The 16,198-nt window shown below is 43.6% G+C and overlaps 1 protein-coding gene across 1 annotated transcript in view; it reads right to left on the bottom strand.

Moving 5' to 3' along the window:
• Positions 1–6,548: 6,548 nt before the first annotated feature.
• Positions 6,549–16,198, bottom strand: part of espnl (espin like) — a 54,756-nt gene continuing 45,106 nt past the window's right edge. Inside the window, exons 6-8 of the mRNA XM_033032253.1 lie at positions 14,727–14,885; positions 11,087–11,287; positions 6,549–9,889 (exon numbers count right to left, since the gene is read on the bottom strand). Of these exons, the coding sequence (XP_032888144.1) occupies positions 8,171–9,889; positions 11,087–11,287; positions 14,727–14,885 (2,079 nt within the window). The 3' untranslated portion in view covers positions 6,549–8,170. The remainder of the gene's footprint in view (positions 9,890–11,086; positions 11,288–14,726; positions 14,886–16,198) is intronic.

The raw sequence follows: 16,198 nt of genomic DNA, 5'->3' as shown, positions 1-16,198 counted from the left end.
CACTCTAGAGCATGAAGGAGAGTTACGAAGACCTCCTACAACCTCGAGTCGACCATGCTGCAAGTATGAGTTGAGGGCAAACTCGCCAGAACTCGCGGATTAGGTCGCCCAAGTGGAACAGGCCCTTTAGGGTCATATTCAGTAGTTCGCACCTTTCTTTAAAGAAAACTCTCTTGCAACCCATGTGGCCCCACTGGAGTGATATCCCTTCCCTTGTTTGACTTGCCTTTGGAAAGGTTGTACTGACTGACTGAAATTTAACAGTGCCTTTACTTTGTCTATGCCTCATTAAAGGGTGAGACTGCCCTTGCCCTACTTGATTATCCCTTGTCAACTCGCAATGCATTGTCTTCACTGGAATGCAAGGAATCTGAGTCATTATCTTACTGCTATACTTGGAAACACACCCAAGGTCCTTTGTAAAACTACCAGCAATAGGCATAGCTGTGCAATGCCTGCCCTTCAGCCAACACATTCACACAGCTGCTGATTTCACAGTTAACACTGCATCACTATGCTTCCTCTGCCACACTCACTCCATAGGTGCAAAATGGTGCAAAGAGACCTGGAATGTGCTCTAAACTGTTATTAATTAAATAATTAGCCTGTTTCCAAAATAAACTTTAGACACAAACAAGACTGAAGATATTTATTATTAATGCATGAGAAAATTTACTTTGAAATTCAAATAAATGTTGTTTGTTTTTGTTTATTGTTGTCACCCCGACCAAGGTACAGTGAAAAGCTTTTTGTCACAGAAGGTTGCGGAGGCCAAGTCAGTGGATATTTTTAAGGCAGAGATAGATAGATTTTTGATTAGTACAGGTGTCAGAGGTTATGGGAAGAAGGCAGGAGAATGGGGTTAGGAGGGAGAGATAGATCAGCCATGATAGAATGGTGGAGTCATCGATGGGCCGAACGGCCTAATTCTATTCCTATCACTTATGACCTATGACTAACCTTGCATGACTATAGCATAGCTAAAAGGCATGAGGGGGAAAATATAATGGAGGTGAGCGGGGCAAGTGTTTTACATTGAGGGTGGTGGGGGCCTGGAACGCATGGCCTGGGGTGGTGGTGGAGGCAGATACAATAGTGGAGTTTAAGAAGGTTAGGTAGGCACGGATTTGTAGGGTATGGAGAGATAGGGATAACTTTCAGGCAGATGAGATCAGTTTAGCAAGGCATCTTGTTCAACACAAATATTATGGCCGAAGGGCCCCTTCTTATGCTGTACTATTCTATGTTCTATGAAGAAAGATGCAAATCAAGGAGGTATAGGGATTCCAGTAGCATCGAATCAGGTAGTCTCAGCTTGGAGGTAGATCCAACCCTCCCTAAAGAGCCCTTTACAGGATGGGCCTCTGTTGGGTGGTGGGGTTAGTGGTTGGGAAGGGTGTTGGGGGGCCTAAATCTCAAACCCTTCATGGGAAAACTGCAGGATTGCGAAGGATCTTAACGTTTGCCTCAAGCTGTCTACACCTTCCTCCACCCTCCAGGTTTTCCAGATGTGGACAACAGTTTACCTCGGGAGGGAGCTCTTCATCAGGCACTGCAAACTCTGTTTGCCGATGGACAAATATATAATTTACAAGCTTATTCACTGCTTCCACGAAACCACTCGGCATTTGTTAATCCCGGAACACAGTGCAGGAGGGATTCACCTTTGGACCCCCAATGGAGAAAACTCACAAAAAAAATAAAGCAGGACTTTGGAAGGGTCTTGGACAAGGGGTGACACCTTCATCAACATTGATCAATGGAACTCAAAGTTAAAGCAGTTCCCCCACACAAAGCACCAGAAGTCACAATATGATAAATGTGTTTCCCCATTACAACCATACATTCACAGCACTGGAGGTCATCAGCAGCTTTCTATCCAATTTACCAAAATTACCTCTACCCTCTCTGTATCTGTCACTGTTCCTTAACTCATGGCTATGGAGGCTGTATACCACTGGAAGACTCACAAGAGCGATCTCTGCTGAAACTCAGAGCTTCATTCAACCTGAAAATGTGTGTTTTGATTCACCTTCTACGTCCTTCTAACAAGTGAGAATGATTCAAATCAAGAACAAGGGAGATGTCACCACAGTCCCCGAGGATCCTCTGACAAACCCTCAGACATTCATATTGGAACCAACTCCATGAGAGAGAGATTAGTAATCAGAGGGATTGACAGAAGTCCTAAATGGTAGAGCTTGTTTAATCAGTTGCCATAAAATACTTATTTGCTCAATGGTATAGATATCGACCCGGAATGGCAAAGTATCTGCTTCCTGCAATAAACCAGTTGGATAATGGCAAGATAGACAGAGGAGACTAGAGTTCACTAAGGAAGGAGGTTGGAGCAAAAATGGTACAAGCTTATGTAATGTTGGTGATGAAAAGGGGGAAAAAAAGTAAGATGCAGAAATAGTTTGTTAATTTCAGGTGTGTGATAGGGTGCAGACATGGCTGTCTGTTTACATTAGTTGTCATGCAGTATCCTTGTTGGGATGTAATGCTCCTCCTGGACAATAACACAGTGACAGACTCCCCCGTGTGGTTTGATTGCGAACTAATTTGTGACACAAAAATTCTTCAGTGACTAGATTTACTAGTATGCAAACGTAGTGCCAAATTGGGGGTGTGTGCACCATTTGGACACAGAATCCTGCAACCTGGCAGATATATTCTATCCCTTATGGAATGAACATGGGAATAAGATAATCAGATCAGGTATGCCTTGGGATAAGTCTCAAACTGATTTTAACTCCACAGGCAGGCTTCATTTTTGCTTCTTTCTGCTAAGAATCAAAATAAGACAGCATGTAAAAAATGCCACAGAATTGGTCTAAATGACCATTGACAGACACAAGCAGAACCTGGTGAACAGCCTCTGTCACAAGGGAAACAAATGTAGATTCAAAAACTGCAGGCACATTGGTGAACACACACTGTACTATTTCTAGTGCAGAGATGGATGCTGAAGTGGTCACCACATTCAGGATCTAATCCTCAACATTTGATGGGTCAGATGGTCCCTGCCCAGCTCAATGTCTTGAGGCTAGTGTGGAAGAACTATTGTTCACCATGGTTCCTGCTCCTAATCATTTTCCTGTGACCAGCACTATACCATATGTGGTTCTCAACTGAAGACAAGATTGAGCTGTGCTGTGATATATCTAATAACAGTTAATAAGTAGAATTGTTACCAGGGTAAGGTTCAAGGTATTGGTGGGGTGGTGGAAGAGGTGGAGGTAAGTGCCCATGGAGTAAACCCCCAACAATAAAGGAGTAAATGTAACATAACATGAGGACAGTGCGAAAATGAATAAAGTGGAGGGTTGGTGAGAGGAGCAAGGATTAGGGTCATGTTAAGAACCTTCCCTTAGCATAGAGAACCTCAAAAGATTGAGCAGAGCTCTTATGGGCCTGTCCCACTTACGCAACTTTTTAGGCAACTACAAGAGACTATGAGGTTGCCACAAGGTCACCACATGTTCGCCGGAGGTTGCCGGGTTGTCGCCTGCATGATGGTGAGTAGTTCCCGCATTCTCGTAACTAGTCGTGGCTTCATTCATGTTGAAAAATTAGAGGCAACCAGAAATTTGACTCCATGGAGAGTAGTGAGAATTCTCGTGATGTAGGTGCAGTGGTAGTGGGTTGCCAGGAGGTCGTCAGTTGTCATAAGTTGTTGTAGGTTGTCACAGGTGCTGACCGGTGAATTTAATTGGGAAAAAAAACATAAACAGTAGTATTCAGAACCAAAGATAACCGACCGGTAATGTTAATGTCCGCTGAGCTCCACAGCCGTGTATTTCTGGCTTCTTAAAAGTTGTCCCCACCCCTTCACCCTCCTACCCCCCCCCCCCCCCCCCCCTCTTTTAAAGGACTTACGCGACCCTTCCCGTACACTGTGCTTTCACCGTCTTTATTACCGCGCCAACATTCTTGTTCATCGTGGTGTGCGTCTGTATCACATTGGCTTTGCATCGTGTGAATTTCACTCAGTCAGCCCTTTCCCCCGCCTGCATAACTGGCTGGTGTAGGTAGCTATGTGTGTGTGTGTGTGTGTGTGTGTGTGTGTGTGTGTGTGTGTGTGTGTGTGTTCCACTCTGACAGTCGCCATACCAGTCGCCATCCCAGTGGCCGGTTTTTCAGCGACCTGCTAAGACTTGACAGTCGCCGGCAGTCGCCTAAGTGGGACTGGCCCATTACTCTTTGGATTTGCAAGATAACTGAACTAAAAAGTTAATCAGGGTCAACCTGGACGTAGGCTAAACCATATACATGTTATCCTTGTGTATGTTACTCAAGGAGTAAGACATTCAAGGAGTAAGACATTCCCGGAGTAGGTCACTCAGGGAGTAAGACAGCCTGGCTGCAGAGGACTGTGTGTCTGACAATCAATGACTGGAGTGAGTTGCTCCATCTGGATGTCATTAAGGGTGTGAATCAACCTTAGCAGCTCCGGAGACTAGATAGTGTATACCCAGGTTATAAATAACTTTCTTCAATTACAGGCCGCACACTTGGCTGCACAGCTGTTTTCAGATGACACTTACCTCTTATTATTCGGTTTCTCATTCATCTTTTTCCTCTTCCAAGGAGGCATAAACAGTGAAAACTATTTTCTCTTCCTTTTCCAGTCAAGAGTGAGTGAAGCCATGGATTTAAAACTTTAGCCAAATTGCAGAATGTCTTCAATTGCCAAGCCGTGTGTGGAATGGCTCACAGCTTCAACCAAATTGAGAAATAAATCAGATGGCCGCTGTCTAACTGTCCAGAAAAAAAAACCTTATTAGTTTGCCCACAAAGTACCAATCTAATCCTTCCCATCTGAGAGCTTGGATCTCCTTCAGAGCTCCTCCTCTATCACTGCTCCCACCGCCCCCTCCCAAACATTAGGGCAACCTTGCAACCTCTCCTGGACACCCCAACCTTTCAATCTCCTGCTGACTATAATATTCTTCCCCCATCTGCTTGTCCTTTAACCTCCCCTCCAACCTCCAGACCTTCACCCTCAGTCCCCTGTACAAACTCCCACCGAGTCTGGATACCAGAAATGTCTCAGTCATGTCTCCTTACCATCTTCTAAGTGTCGTTGTTTCTGCCCAGTGAATGGCTGTGGTTGCAGAGATGGAGGTCACAAAAGCAAAACCACTTTGGTGCGGGCCACATTCAGAGTGATTGTGTTCAGTTTTGGTCAATCTGCTATACGAAAGATGATAAGTTGGAAAGAGTGCAGAGAAGGTTTGCGAGGATGTTGCCAGGAAATGGGGGCATACGCTATAGGGAGAGGTTGGGCGGGCTAGGAGTTTATTCCTCGGAGTGCAGGAGGATGAGGGGTGTCTAAGAACATGAGAGGAATAGAGAGAGTAGATGCACAGTCTTTTACCCAGAGCAGGAAAATCAAGAACCAGATGACATAGGTTTAAGGGGCAACTTTTTCCAAACAGGTGATGCTATATGGAATGAGTTACTAGAGCAGGTAGTTGAGGCAGATACTATAACAACATCTAAAATACATTTGGACAGGTATATGGACAGGAAAGGTTTAGTGGGATATGGGCCAAAGGCGGACAGATGGGATGTGTCGATGAGGCAGCTTGGTCGGCATTGGCAAGTTGGGCTGAAGGGCCTGCTTCCCTGCTGTATGACTCTACAACTGGCGTAGTGTTGATGGACCAAACAGCAATTGAAGTCATGAGGAAAATAATCGAAATAATATTTAACTGAAAATATGAGAAACAATATTTATTTGGTGCAGAGAATGGGCAAGTTTCATTCAGTGACTGGCCTATCCATGTGGACATTAGACGTCAAGATTGCCCGGTTCTACAGTGGAAAGAATTCCATCCCAAGATACAAATCCAGCAATCCCGCAAGCTGATGAACTACAGTATGAATTGGTTTAACTGACCAACATATGAGTTGTCACGTATGTCACAGAGTTGTAGAGTCTTACAGCATGGAACCCGGTCCTTCAACCCAACTTGCCTACACCGGCCAAAATGTCCCATCTACACTAATCCCACCTGCCTGCGTTTTGCATATATCCCTCCAACCCTGTTCTATCCATGTACCTGTCTAAATGTTTCTTAAACATTGCGATAGTACCTGCCTCAACTATCTTCTCCGGTAACTCGTTCCATACACCCACCACTCCTTCTGTGAAAACGTTACCTCTCAGGTTCCTTTTAAGTTTTTCCGCCCTTAAACCTATGTCCTCTGGATCTCGATTCTCTACTCTGGGCACGAGACTCTGTGCATCTGCTCGATCTATTCCCCTCGTGATTTTGTACAGCTCTATAAGATCATGCACACCTGTGTAAGATCAAATGTGAGAGCTTTTACTCGGTAAAGATTGCAATGATATGGCTTTAAAAAAAAATATATATCCCAATGACTTCAAGTTGTTTGCTCACAGTATTATCTCGTGGTATGACCTAGTTCCATGATCAGACAGGCCATATTTCAATTGGTGCACATGAAGCAACTGATAATGTCAAACATCTCAAACATCAACCCTTTCATTCAAACCAAGAGAAGTACTTTGAAAATAATTCACATTTCATTTTAATTATTCTGCTGAACAAACAGTGACACACCAACACACTATTGACATTTTGCAAGGCATTTTATAGCAAAACTTCCACTTAACTTTATCCAGCCTCAACAAGTTACCCCGAAGGAAGGAACTCATAATGATTCTCCGAGTCCTCATGCTGTTGAGGTGAAGTGGGGTCCTTGACATTCAAGGACTCATTGTGTTTGTATTAAATTCTGTGTAGTATCTGGAAGAATTTGTTGGCTGTTGTTAACCTCTTGGGGCAAATAGGGAAGAACTAAATACGTTTCTTCAGGACATCCAAACTGCACTTGCATTCACTCAAACAAACCTTACCTAATAATCAGCACAACCTTCAAAGGCCCAGAATGGAGTTGGACAAATCTGACAGGATGAATAGGAGGTCCAGTTTCTGAGAAAAGGTGTAAACTTGTCGTGTTTCATCAACTGCCAGAATCTAAGCTTTCGATTTACGATACGATAGAACTTTATTTGTCCCAGGAGGGAATTTGAGTTCTGGGCTGAGCCATATCCAACCTCTCTGCTGGGGACGTTTGAAGTTACATCCACTCAACATGGTCAGGCCAGCACAAAGCCCAAAGATGTCCCATTCTGGTGACAGGGAGGCAAGGAAGCACTAACGAGATGGAAATTCATCTGTTGGATTAAATTTCACTCTAATACAGACCAATTTGATTCAGTGAAGCGAAGAAAAAGGAGATTGCAGATTCTGGTGTCTGGACCAAAAAGTGGAATACTGGAAGATTTTAACGGGACAAGCAGCATTTGTGGAGGCAGAAGAGTAAGGCAACGTTTCAGGTTGAGATCCTGCATCAGGACGGAGGGGGGAAGCGGAAAGATTGCCAGCATATACCAGTGTGAGGGGGGAGGGGTGGGAGGGAGACTGAAGGGTGGAACTTGCTAGGGATGAAAGAATGGGCAAATGGAAGTAAGTGTGTGGGTGGGAGGTGGGACAGGTAAATGAAGGGAGAAAGAAACTAGATAGACAGGTGGCTCTGTGTGGGTGGAGATGAAGGGGGCATGGGTTAAATTCAATGTTGATACTGTACCTTCGGTTGTAAGCTACCAAAACAGAATGCGAGTTCTTCCAATTTGTGTTTGGCCTTTCTGTAGCATTGGAGATGGCTATGGACGCACGGGTTGTTGTGGGAGTGGGAAAGAGACTTAGAACGACATACAACTGGAAGCTCGTGGACATCAGTTGAAGCCATCAATCATTGTATGCAAGACAGATGTTACTGTACGTAAACAAGGCTACCATATTTTGTACATTACAACATTAATAACACTTCAAATGGTGCTTCATCAGATGCAGTGATTAATTTTTTAAGGTTCTGCTGTTCAGTGACTATGTATTGATTTTATACAGCTAGTTAACATTTAGGAAGAATTGAAACATAAGACCAGTCAGTATTAACGTTAACAAGGCTGCAAAAGGAATTTACATACAACAAAACATCTGTGCTTTTTATTCTAGGTCATAAAGCCTTTTAGTCTTTGACCCTTGAATCCACTTTAGCCATTGTGGCATGGTGTCTTCCATCAGTTGAAGGAACTCTATCTGTTCCCGCAGAATGGATAGTCCTTCGGAACTCATTCCTCAAAATCAAAAATTTCTGCTTCCTTGTCCTTCCAGAAAGCAAAGCTTCTGTCAATGTACTTGCAAATCTCATCATTGCTGAAAGCTCCGAGGTCAGAGGAGTAGCCGTAGCCCGTGAGCAGTTCGTCCTCTTCGGGTGTGGCACTTTGCACAATGACCTTGGGCACCGGTCTTATAGTCGCCTCGGACTGCGTGGGCGTAGCTATCAGGTTTTCAGGGTTGCTGAAGAACCTTTGTTTAATGTCTTCAAATCCATTCTTCCATTCCCTTTTGCCAGCATCGATCTCCTCAATGACTGCCTTGTGGAATGCACGGACCAAGTCCCAACTGAATTTTCCCAAGTGGTCAAACACCTCGAAGCACAGAAGATGCCTCATTTTCCTTTCATCCGGTGGCAGGTCAAGTTCAAGGATGTGAAAGTATCCCAACATGAAAAGGTCAAGGGTCAGACTATTGTAGTCAGCAGGAACACCATTGACACGAGGGAGAAACTGTTCAGGTGAATAGGTCACCCTCTGCCGATACAATCGCCTAATTTGTCTGGAAGGGACATGGGAGATGATGTTTCTCCAGTTGCCAATGAGTTTGGTAATGGTCCTTTTCTGCAGGAACAGATGCCTAAGTTTTTCATTTGGAATGGACAGTTTGGACTCGGGTTCATGATGCGTTTCCAACTCCGGCTTACCACCACACTCTGTTTCAGTCATCTCTCCATCATTTGCTGGCTCATTGCTATTTTCACCAATAGCAGATGTACACAAGTTTTTGAGTTTCACTTTCAAAGACATAGTGTAAGTTGATTTTTTCCAATGACCCAGGAATAACACAACTATCCTTTCTTTCCTCAGGCTAGTCGACTCTGTCACAGGGGAACAGGAGGCACGGTCTTCCCCCACCTCGTTCTTTGAGTTAATTCCAGATTCACCTGTGCCCCCCATGCTGCCTAACCGTCGGACCTGTTGTGTTTGTTCTCCACTCAACTCATTCCCTTGAATCCCAGTGATATCCTTTTGCCAAGATTCACCTTCACAAGTAGTGGTAGCATGACACACATCTTCTACACTCTGAGCTTCATCTCTATGTTCAGGGCCCATTGGAAAGAACTCATTATTACTTTTGTTTTCAAAGATACTTTCCTGATTTTCCAGTGGATTGGTGCTTGCCAACATTTTATCTTTCATCACACATTGCTTTTCAAAATTGGCCCTGAGGGTGCGCACAGACACACCAAACTGGTGAATCTCTTTTTCTACCTTGTTCCTGCTCTTTCTTGAAGATGTTTGGTCATGCCTTGGAGTGAAGACGGCTGCCAGTTCCACATTGGGCATTCTAGTAATCTCCTTGCTTTCATTATCTGTGCGATCTTTGTCATTCACGTTTGACAAGAGGAGTGACATAGTCCTCACTATCCCAGATATCCTGTTGCACCAGACTGGCAAGGGCGTGTTCTCCTCCTTGCCCGAATCCTGAAGTTGAGTATTGACGGTGATGTTGACGATGGGAGCAGGAAGAATCGTTCGCAGCTGAACTGCCAAACGGTTCAGCTCGCCTTCGTATTCCTGGCACCTTTTCATCACTTGGACATTTTCAATCTGCTTCTCCAGGTAGATAAGGTCATCCTCAGTCAAGAGCTCTCCAAAGGGGCCCAATATGGCATTGTGTTCCTGGGAATACCTCCATATCTCTGTCTGTGGGTAACCTCTTCCTTTGTGCTTAATAGAAAAAGAAAACATTTGTAATGGATGGTCAGTATCCATCACAGTCACCGACTAAATGCTCCTGTCCCACTTAGGAAACCGGAACGGAAACCTCTGGAGGCTTTGCGCCCCACCCAAGGTTTCCGTGCGGTTCCCGGAGGTTGCAGGTGGTTGCCGGAGGTTGTAGGTAGTGGAAGCAGGTAGGGAGACTGATAAAAACCTCCGGGAACCGCACGGAAACCTTGGGTGGGGCGCAAAGTCTCCAGTGGTATCCGTTCAGGTTTCCTAAGTGGGACAGGGGCATTAAGGATAAGACAGGCTTTCAAATCAAGTGTTATAAAGAGTGCAGCTCATGTTCTTTATTCATAAATTGGACTATTCATTTGTTATTTGAATCTTTCTCAAATATGTATCAATTCTATTAGTTTGAATAATTCACTGCTTCAGATGGTGGTGAACATCACTGGCTTCTCCAGACATATCTAAATGAATGTTTGTTCAGTCTTCTGAAATTTGGTGTCATCGGTGAGAAAAATGAGATATTTTTACCCAAAATCCCATTGACATCAGTTATCCTAAAATTTCAAATGAAACATTACTGCCTTCATCTTCTGCCATGGATGCTTCCAACCAAACAGATGTTCTGACCCCTGGGTAACTCAAACCCTCTCGCTCACCAACATCACTTCAACTAATGTGTCCTCCAACCTAAGGGGCCTACACCTGGCCCCCTCCACCATCTCCCCCCCCCCCCCCCCCCCCCCACCCCCCACCCCCACACCCTCTCCCCCACAACTCGAGTCATCCTAACTGCTGTGTCAATCTAACCAAACATACTAAGCTCCAGCACCATGATGTTTGGATCATTTTAACTCCTCATACACTCCAGGCTCTTAAGTCACTCCAACTATAGTTATTGCTGGATGTTAGATTAGATGTATTCGGTTTGAAAAACAGTTTTAAGAGCTTTATTTCAAAATCAAAACTGTTTTTGTTTTATATGCCTTGTACTCATCTGAGAAGTTTCATTGTAGGAGTGCAGAACAGAGCTTTACATAACCCAAACCCAGGGAATAATTTGTCTGCTTCAGTTCTGCCAATTGCCACAAACCTGCCCTGCTATTGAGCATTTACATCAGGCTGCTTTTCACTATCACATGTTCACATTAAGATAGAGATTCTCAGAGAGCTCTTATGCAGATTCTGCCTTACCTCTCTCCGTAGCTCTTCCTCAACCTGCAGTCGTGCCTGCAGTTTACGGACCATTACCTGGCGCTTCCACTCTGGTATGGGGCGACCTTTCTCATCATGTGTGGGTACCAGCAAATCCACGTCAGTGGAAGGGACCTCCTCAACAGAGAGTGGGACCACTGCTTTCTCTTTTGACGTCTCTTTCAGCTTTAGGTTTTCGCTCTGAAATGTGAGTACAATAAAACTTTTTCAGGACTAGGGGTTCAAGGAGGAGATGTTGTGAATTGATTTGCCTCAATCAATAATGCTTGACTTCCTTTCCCACCTTCATTACAACGTCCCATGAATACCTGCAGTTATATGACACCATTTTGCATTTCTTAGCATATTACACACCATGAAGTATTAAATACAAGTCAATTTGACTCACTTTGCAGAACTCTCATTATAGTCACAGGAAGTGACAATTACCTGGGCCCTATTGACCTTGAGTGACATGCATGGTGATTTCAGAGGCAATTCGGAGTCAATCATATTAGTGGGCCTGTAGTCACATACAGACTAGGCATGTAAGGATAACCAAATTTCCTTCTCTCAATGTTATCAATAATTCAATCGTTTCCTGGTCACCTCTAGCATTCCTTTCATGTTTTGCATTTCAATGTAATAAATATTTAGGTGAGATAGCCTAGCCTATGGTGAGATTTGAACTTGTATTTGGTTCATTAGTTCACTGTAATATTTGCTAATTAACTGCCGGTTACTGTGGTTTGAGGAAAAGTAAAGAAATAACAATAAGGACAAGATTTTTCCAAAAAAGGTTTTGGAAGAACGATAGGCAAGAAACAAAATTCTTGTGCACATTTCCCCTATCAGAGGTGCCTAGAACAATTGAACACTTGTCTCAACACAAGGCACCAACCATTCCAGACAGGAAATAATTATTTTCACCCAGACGATGGTCAATTTTTGGAAGGGATTATGGAGATTTCAAACCTCAGTATTTTCAAAACAATATTCCATCTATTTTTAGATATTAAGGAAATTAAGAGATATGGAGTTAGAAGAGGGCAAATCTAAAAGATAAGCTAGTGTCTCAATGAATGGCAGAAGTGGTACATGGGTCCATATGCCCAGCCACTGCTTCTTTTAGAAATCACAATTGGCTACAGAATGCTGTTGCACAATGTCATAAAGCCATAGGGCAAGGAAGTATACCCTTCAGCCCACCAAGTCCATGCAATCCGTTTACATTAATACTACACTACTCCCATTTTGCTTACCCAACCTTTTCATTAATTCCCCCTAGTTTGCATCACTCACCCACACACAAGGGAAAATTGATATAAGATGGTTAATCTATCAACCATATGATTTTGGGAGGCAGGAGTAAATCAGGGCACCAGGGGGGAGGGGGGGGGAGGGGGGGGGGGGGGGGGGGGGGGGGAGAAGCCCCCACAACCACAGGGAGTATGGATAAAGTTCACACAGACCTATGGACAGGATTGAAACCTGGCACCTGTATCTGTGAGGCAGCAACTCTACTCACTGCAACTATTGTACAGAAAGTTGGAATGGGTGGGTTCCTTTCAAGTACAAAACAGGAAGTTGCCACTCTGACTCCAGATGCAAGGAGCTCGAGCTAGAAACAAAGTACTGGGGGAACTCAGTGGGTCAGCAGCATTAGTGGATGGAAGGGATGTAATTGCCAGTAATACCTGCCTATCGGTTTCCTTCAATTGCCGATAATCAGTGGCAGGTACAGTGACCAATCACTGTCATATGGAGCAAGCATTTAAAGACAGGTTCAACAGAAAAGCCATGCCAGGTACAACAAGTATTCAGCAGCGGATGCCATAAGCCTTCAATGCCTGGAAGGTAAGTATTCACTGTCAGGTACAACAAGTTCTCACCAATAAATGGAAAGAGCATTTGCAGCCACGTACAGTGTGCGCTCAGCATCAGCTAAAGTGAACCTACAAGACCGGAAGGGTATTTAGTGCCAAATGCAGTAAGCACACCTTTCTAGGTACAATGAGCATGTAATCCAGGTGCAGCAAACATATGAGTCATAGTAAATACCAGTTATAGTAAACACTCAGTGCCACTTAAAGAGATCATTCAGTGCCAGATACGGCAAATACACACTGCCAGCTACAGTGCACATTCAGTGCCAGCTACAATGTAGGAATGTTACACAATTCTGAGATTTAAAAATTAAAGCCTGTAATTTATCCCATCAGATAAAGCATAAAATAACTTTAATTTGACACCTAATTCACTTTCATACCTTCAGTATTAAAAAAGTTATGGTCATTTTCATACTCAGAAATGAGCATCTTGTTCCCTATTGCTTTTCCATTAACTTACACAAAAGCTGTGATCGAGGACAGTCAATTGACATAAAAGCCCATAACTTTCTTAAAAAATAAGACTGAATGAAATTTTCAATTATAGATTGAAGCATTCTGAAACAAATGATACATCTTACTTGGATGACCTGAAATTAAAGCATATAATTAGCTAGTTACCTAATTGTAGATAATCACAAAATTGACCGTTGTGACCGAAATTGTAACACCCAGACTGCCTTGAAAGTTCAAGAATGTGATATTCTCAAGATCAGAACTTTAATATTATTGTGACGTTAAAACAAATAGTAAATACCCAGCTAAAAAAATATGTATTGGATAGTGCTATTGTATGGGGTGATTGCAGGTAGGCACGGACTCAATGGGTTGAAGAACCCGTTTCCACGCTGTATCTCTAAAGTCTAAAGTCAAATCAAAAACCTGTCAGTCTCTGCTTTAAATACACCCAATGACATGGCCTCCACAGTCGTCTGTGGCAATGAATTCCTCCTTTCTAAAAATGCAGCCTAGACCTAATTCAATTCAATTCAATTCAATTCAACTTTATTGTCATTACACAAATACGAGTACAGGTACAACAAAATGCAGTTTAGTGTCTGGTCATAGTGCAAGATAGTAGAAATATAAATAAAAATACAAATAAAAATATAAATATGGTTAACAATGTGTGGACTGTGGATGAATTAAACTGGTACATAGGCAATAAATGTATACAAATGTATACACATGGGAGAGTGTAAAGATAGCTAGCGACGGGACTCTGAGTTCAGCAGTGTAATGGTGTTATTGAAAAAGCTGTTCCTCAGCCTGCTTGTGCGAGACCTGAGGCTCCTGTACCGCCTCCCTGATGGGAGGAGGGCAAATAGTCCATGGTTAGGGTGAGAGGGGTCCTTGATGATTTTCCCGGCCCGTCTCAGACACCGTTTTCGGTGGAGGGCATCCATGGCAGGGAGCGGGGCACCGATGTTTCACCACCCGTTGCCGTGCCTTCCTGTCAGCTGTGGTGCAGCTGCTGTGCCATACCGTGAAGCAGGTGGTCAGGATGCTTTCGATGGTACAGTGGTAGAAGTTGGACAGGATCTGGGGGGACAGGTGAACTTTCTTAAGTCTCCTCAGAAAGTAAAGGTGCTGCTGCGCCTTTTTGATCAGTTTGGTGGTATTGCAAACAAACACTGGACAGACCACACTCACAAATCTGCCTGGTTAAAAGAGGAAGACCCTGAGGAAGTCCCAGTATTCTTTATAAAACAGGGTACACGTCACCACTCATGTGGAAGGGCCTTCATTACCTTGCCATCCTCCATTCCTTGCTGAAAGTTGCTCAGCTGCCTGCGGCCCTCGTTAATTGACTGGTAGTAGTCACCTCTGCTCTGCCGTTTCACGATGCTTTTTGATCTGCAAATCGATTTTTGCCTTTGCACAGAAACAGGAGGCTCCTCCGGTGGGAGCTGGAAATAAAGCAGAAACCAGCGTTGAACATTAATCGCTCAGAAACATAATGCAAAGCCTCTAATTTAGAATGGCCCCTGGGACTGGAAAGCACCAAATGTATTGCACCATTTAAGAAAGAAAATGAGGGAGAGAATGGAAGAGTGCGCAGGTATCCTGATATTAATACTGCATTAAATAGAGGACATAGCCTCAGAATTAAAGGACATTCTTTTAGGAAGGAGATGAGGAGGAATTTCTTTAGTCAGACTGTGGTGAATCAGTGGAATTCTTTGCCACAGAAGACTGTGGTGGCCAAGTCAGTGGATATATTTAAGGCAGAGAGAGATAGATTTATGATTAGTACGGGTGTCGGAGGTTTTGCGGCGAAGGCAGGAGAATGGGGTTAGGAGAAAGAGATAGATCAGCCATGATTGAATGGTGGAGTAGACTTGATGGGCCGAATGGCTTAATTCTGCTCATATCACTTATGATCTTATGATCAAATCTTATAATCTATTGTAAGGGGCCCTGTAACAAGGCATTTGGAAAACCTGGGAAAGGCATGCTGTTTTTCCCAATAGCATTTAGAGGTTTCAGTTAGTAAGTGATAGGGGAGGGTAGTTAATGATGTAGCACATTTAGACTGAAAAAGCCTTAAGAGAGAAAGCCTTAACCTAAATTGGATTTCATCTGATGGAGGTCATTTCTATGCACAGTGAAGCAGCTGGTTGAGCTGGTGCCTCACAGCGCCAGAGACCAGGGTTCAATCCTGACCTCAGGTGCTGTCTGTGCAGAGTTTGTACGTTCTCACTGTGACTGGTTTCCATCCACATCCAAAAGGCAAGCGAATTTGGAGGTTAATTGCCCTCTGTGAAATTGCCCCAAGTATGTGGGGAGTTGTTGGGAAAGTGGGATATAGAACTAATATGAATGAGTGATCAGTGGTCGGGGTGGACTTTGTACATTGATGGGGCCTGTTTCCATGCTGTACCTCTAAAACTAAAAACTAAATCTAAAGTTTTTAACTCCTAGAGTTGGAATGAATGGACAATTTTTGTGTTGCAAGCCTCGGACTATTGGAGCTTCATCATGATCCATGCTGGGGTCTCAGCCATTTACAATCTATTTCAAGGAATTAGATGAGGGGGCTGGTATATTAGATCCAAATTTGCTGCAATGGATCATCTGGTCAGTACTCAGATTTCATTCCTCTAAATAGGTGTGAGTACTTGGAGTCCCCTATCTCGGAAAAGTGCGGGCATTATACAATATTACAAACCAAATTAATACAAACTGAAGGAAATATGAGATATCGGGTCTCTGGAGAGAA

Source organism: Amblyraja radiata, chromosome 13, assembly GCF_010909765.2.
Source record: "Amblyraja radiata isolate CabotCenter1 chromosome 13, sAmbRad1.1.pri, whole genome shotgun sequence".
Taxonomy (NCBI): Eukaryota; Metazoa; Chordata; class Chondrichthyes; order Rajiformes; family Rajidae; genus Amblyraja; species Amblyraja radiata.
The sequence above is the reverse complement of the archived record's forward strand: the minus strand, read 5'-3'. Positions and strand labels throughout refer to the sequence as shown.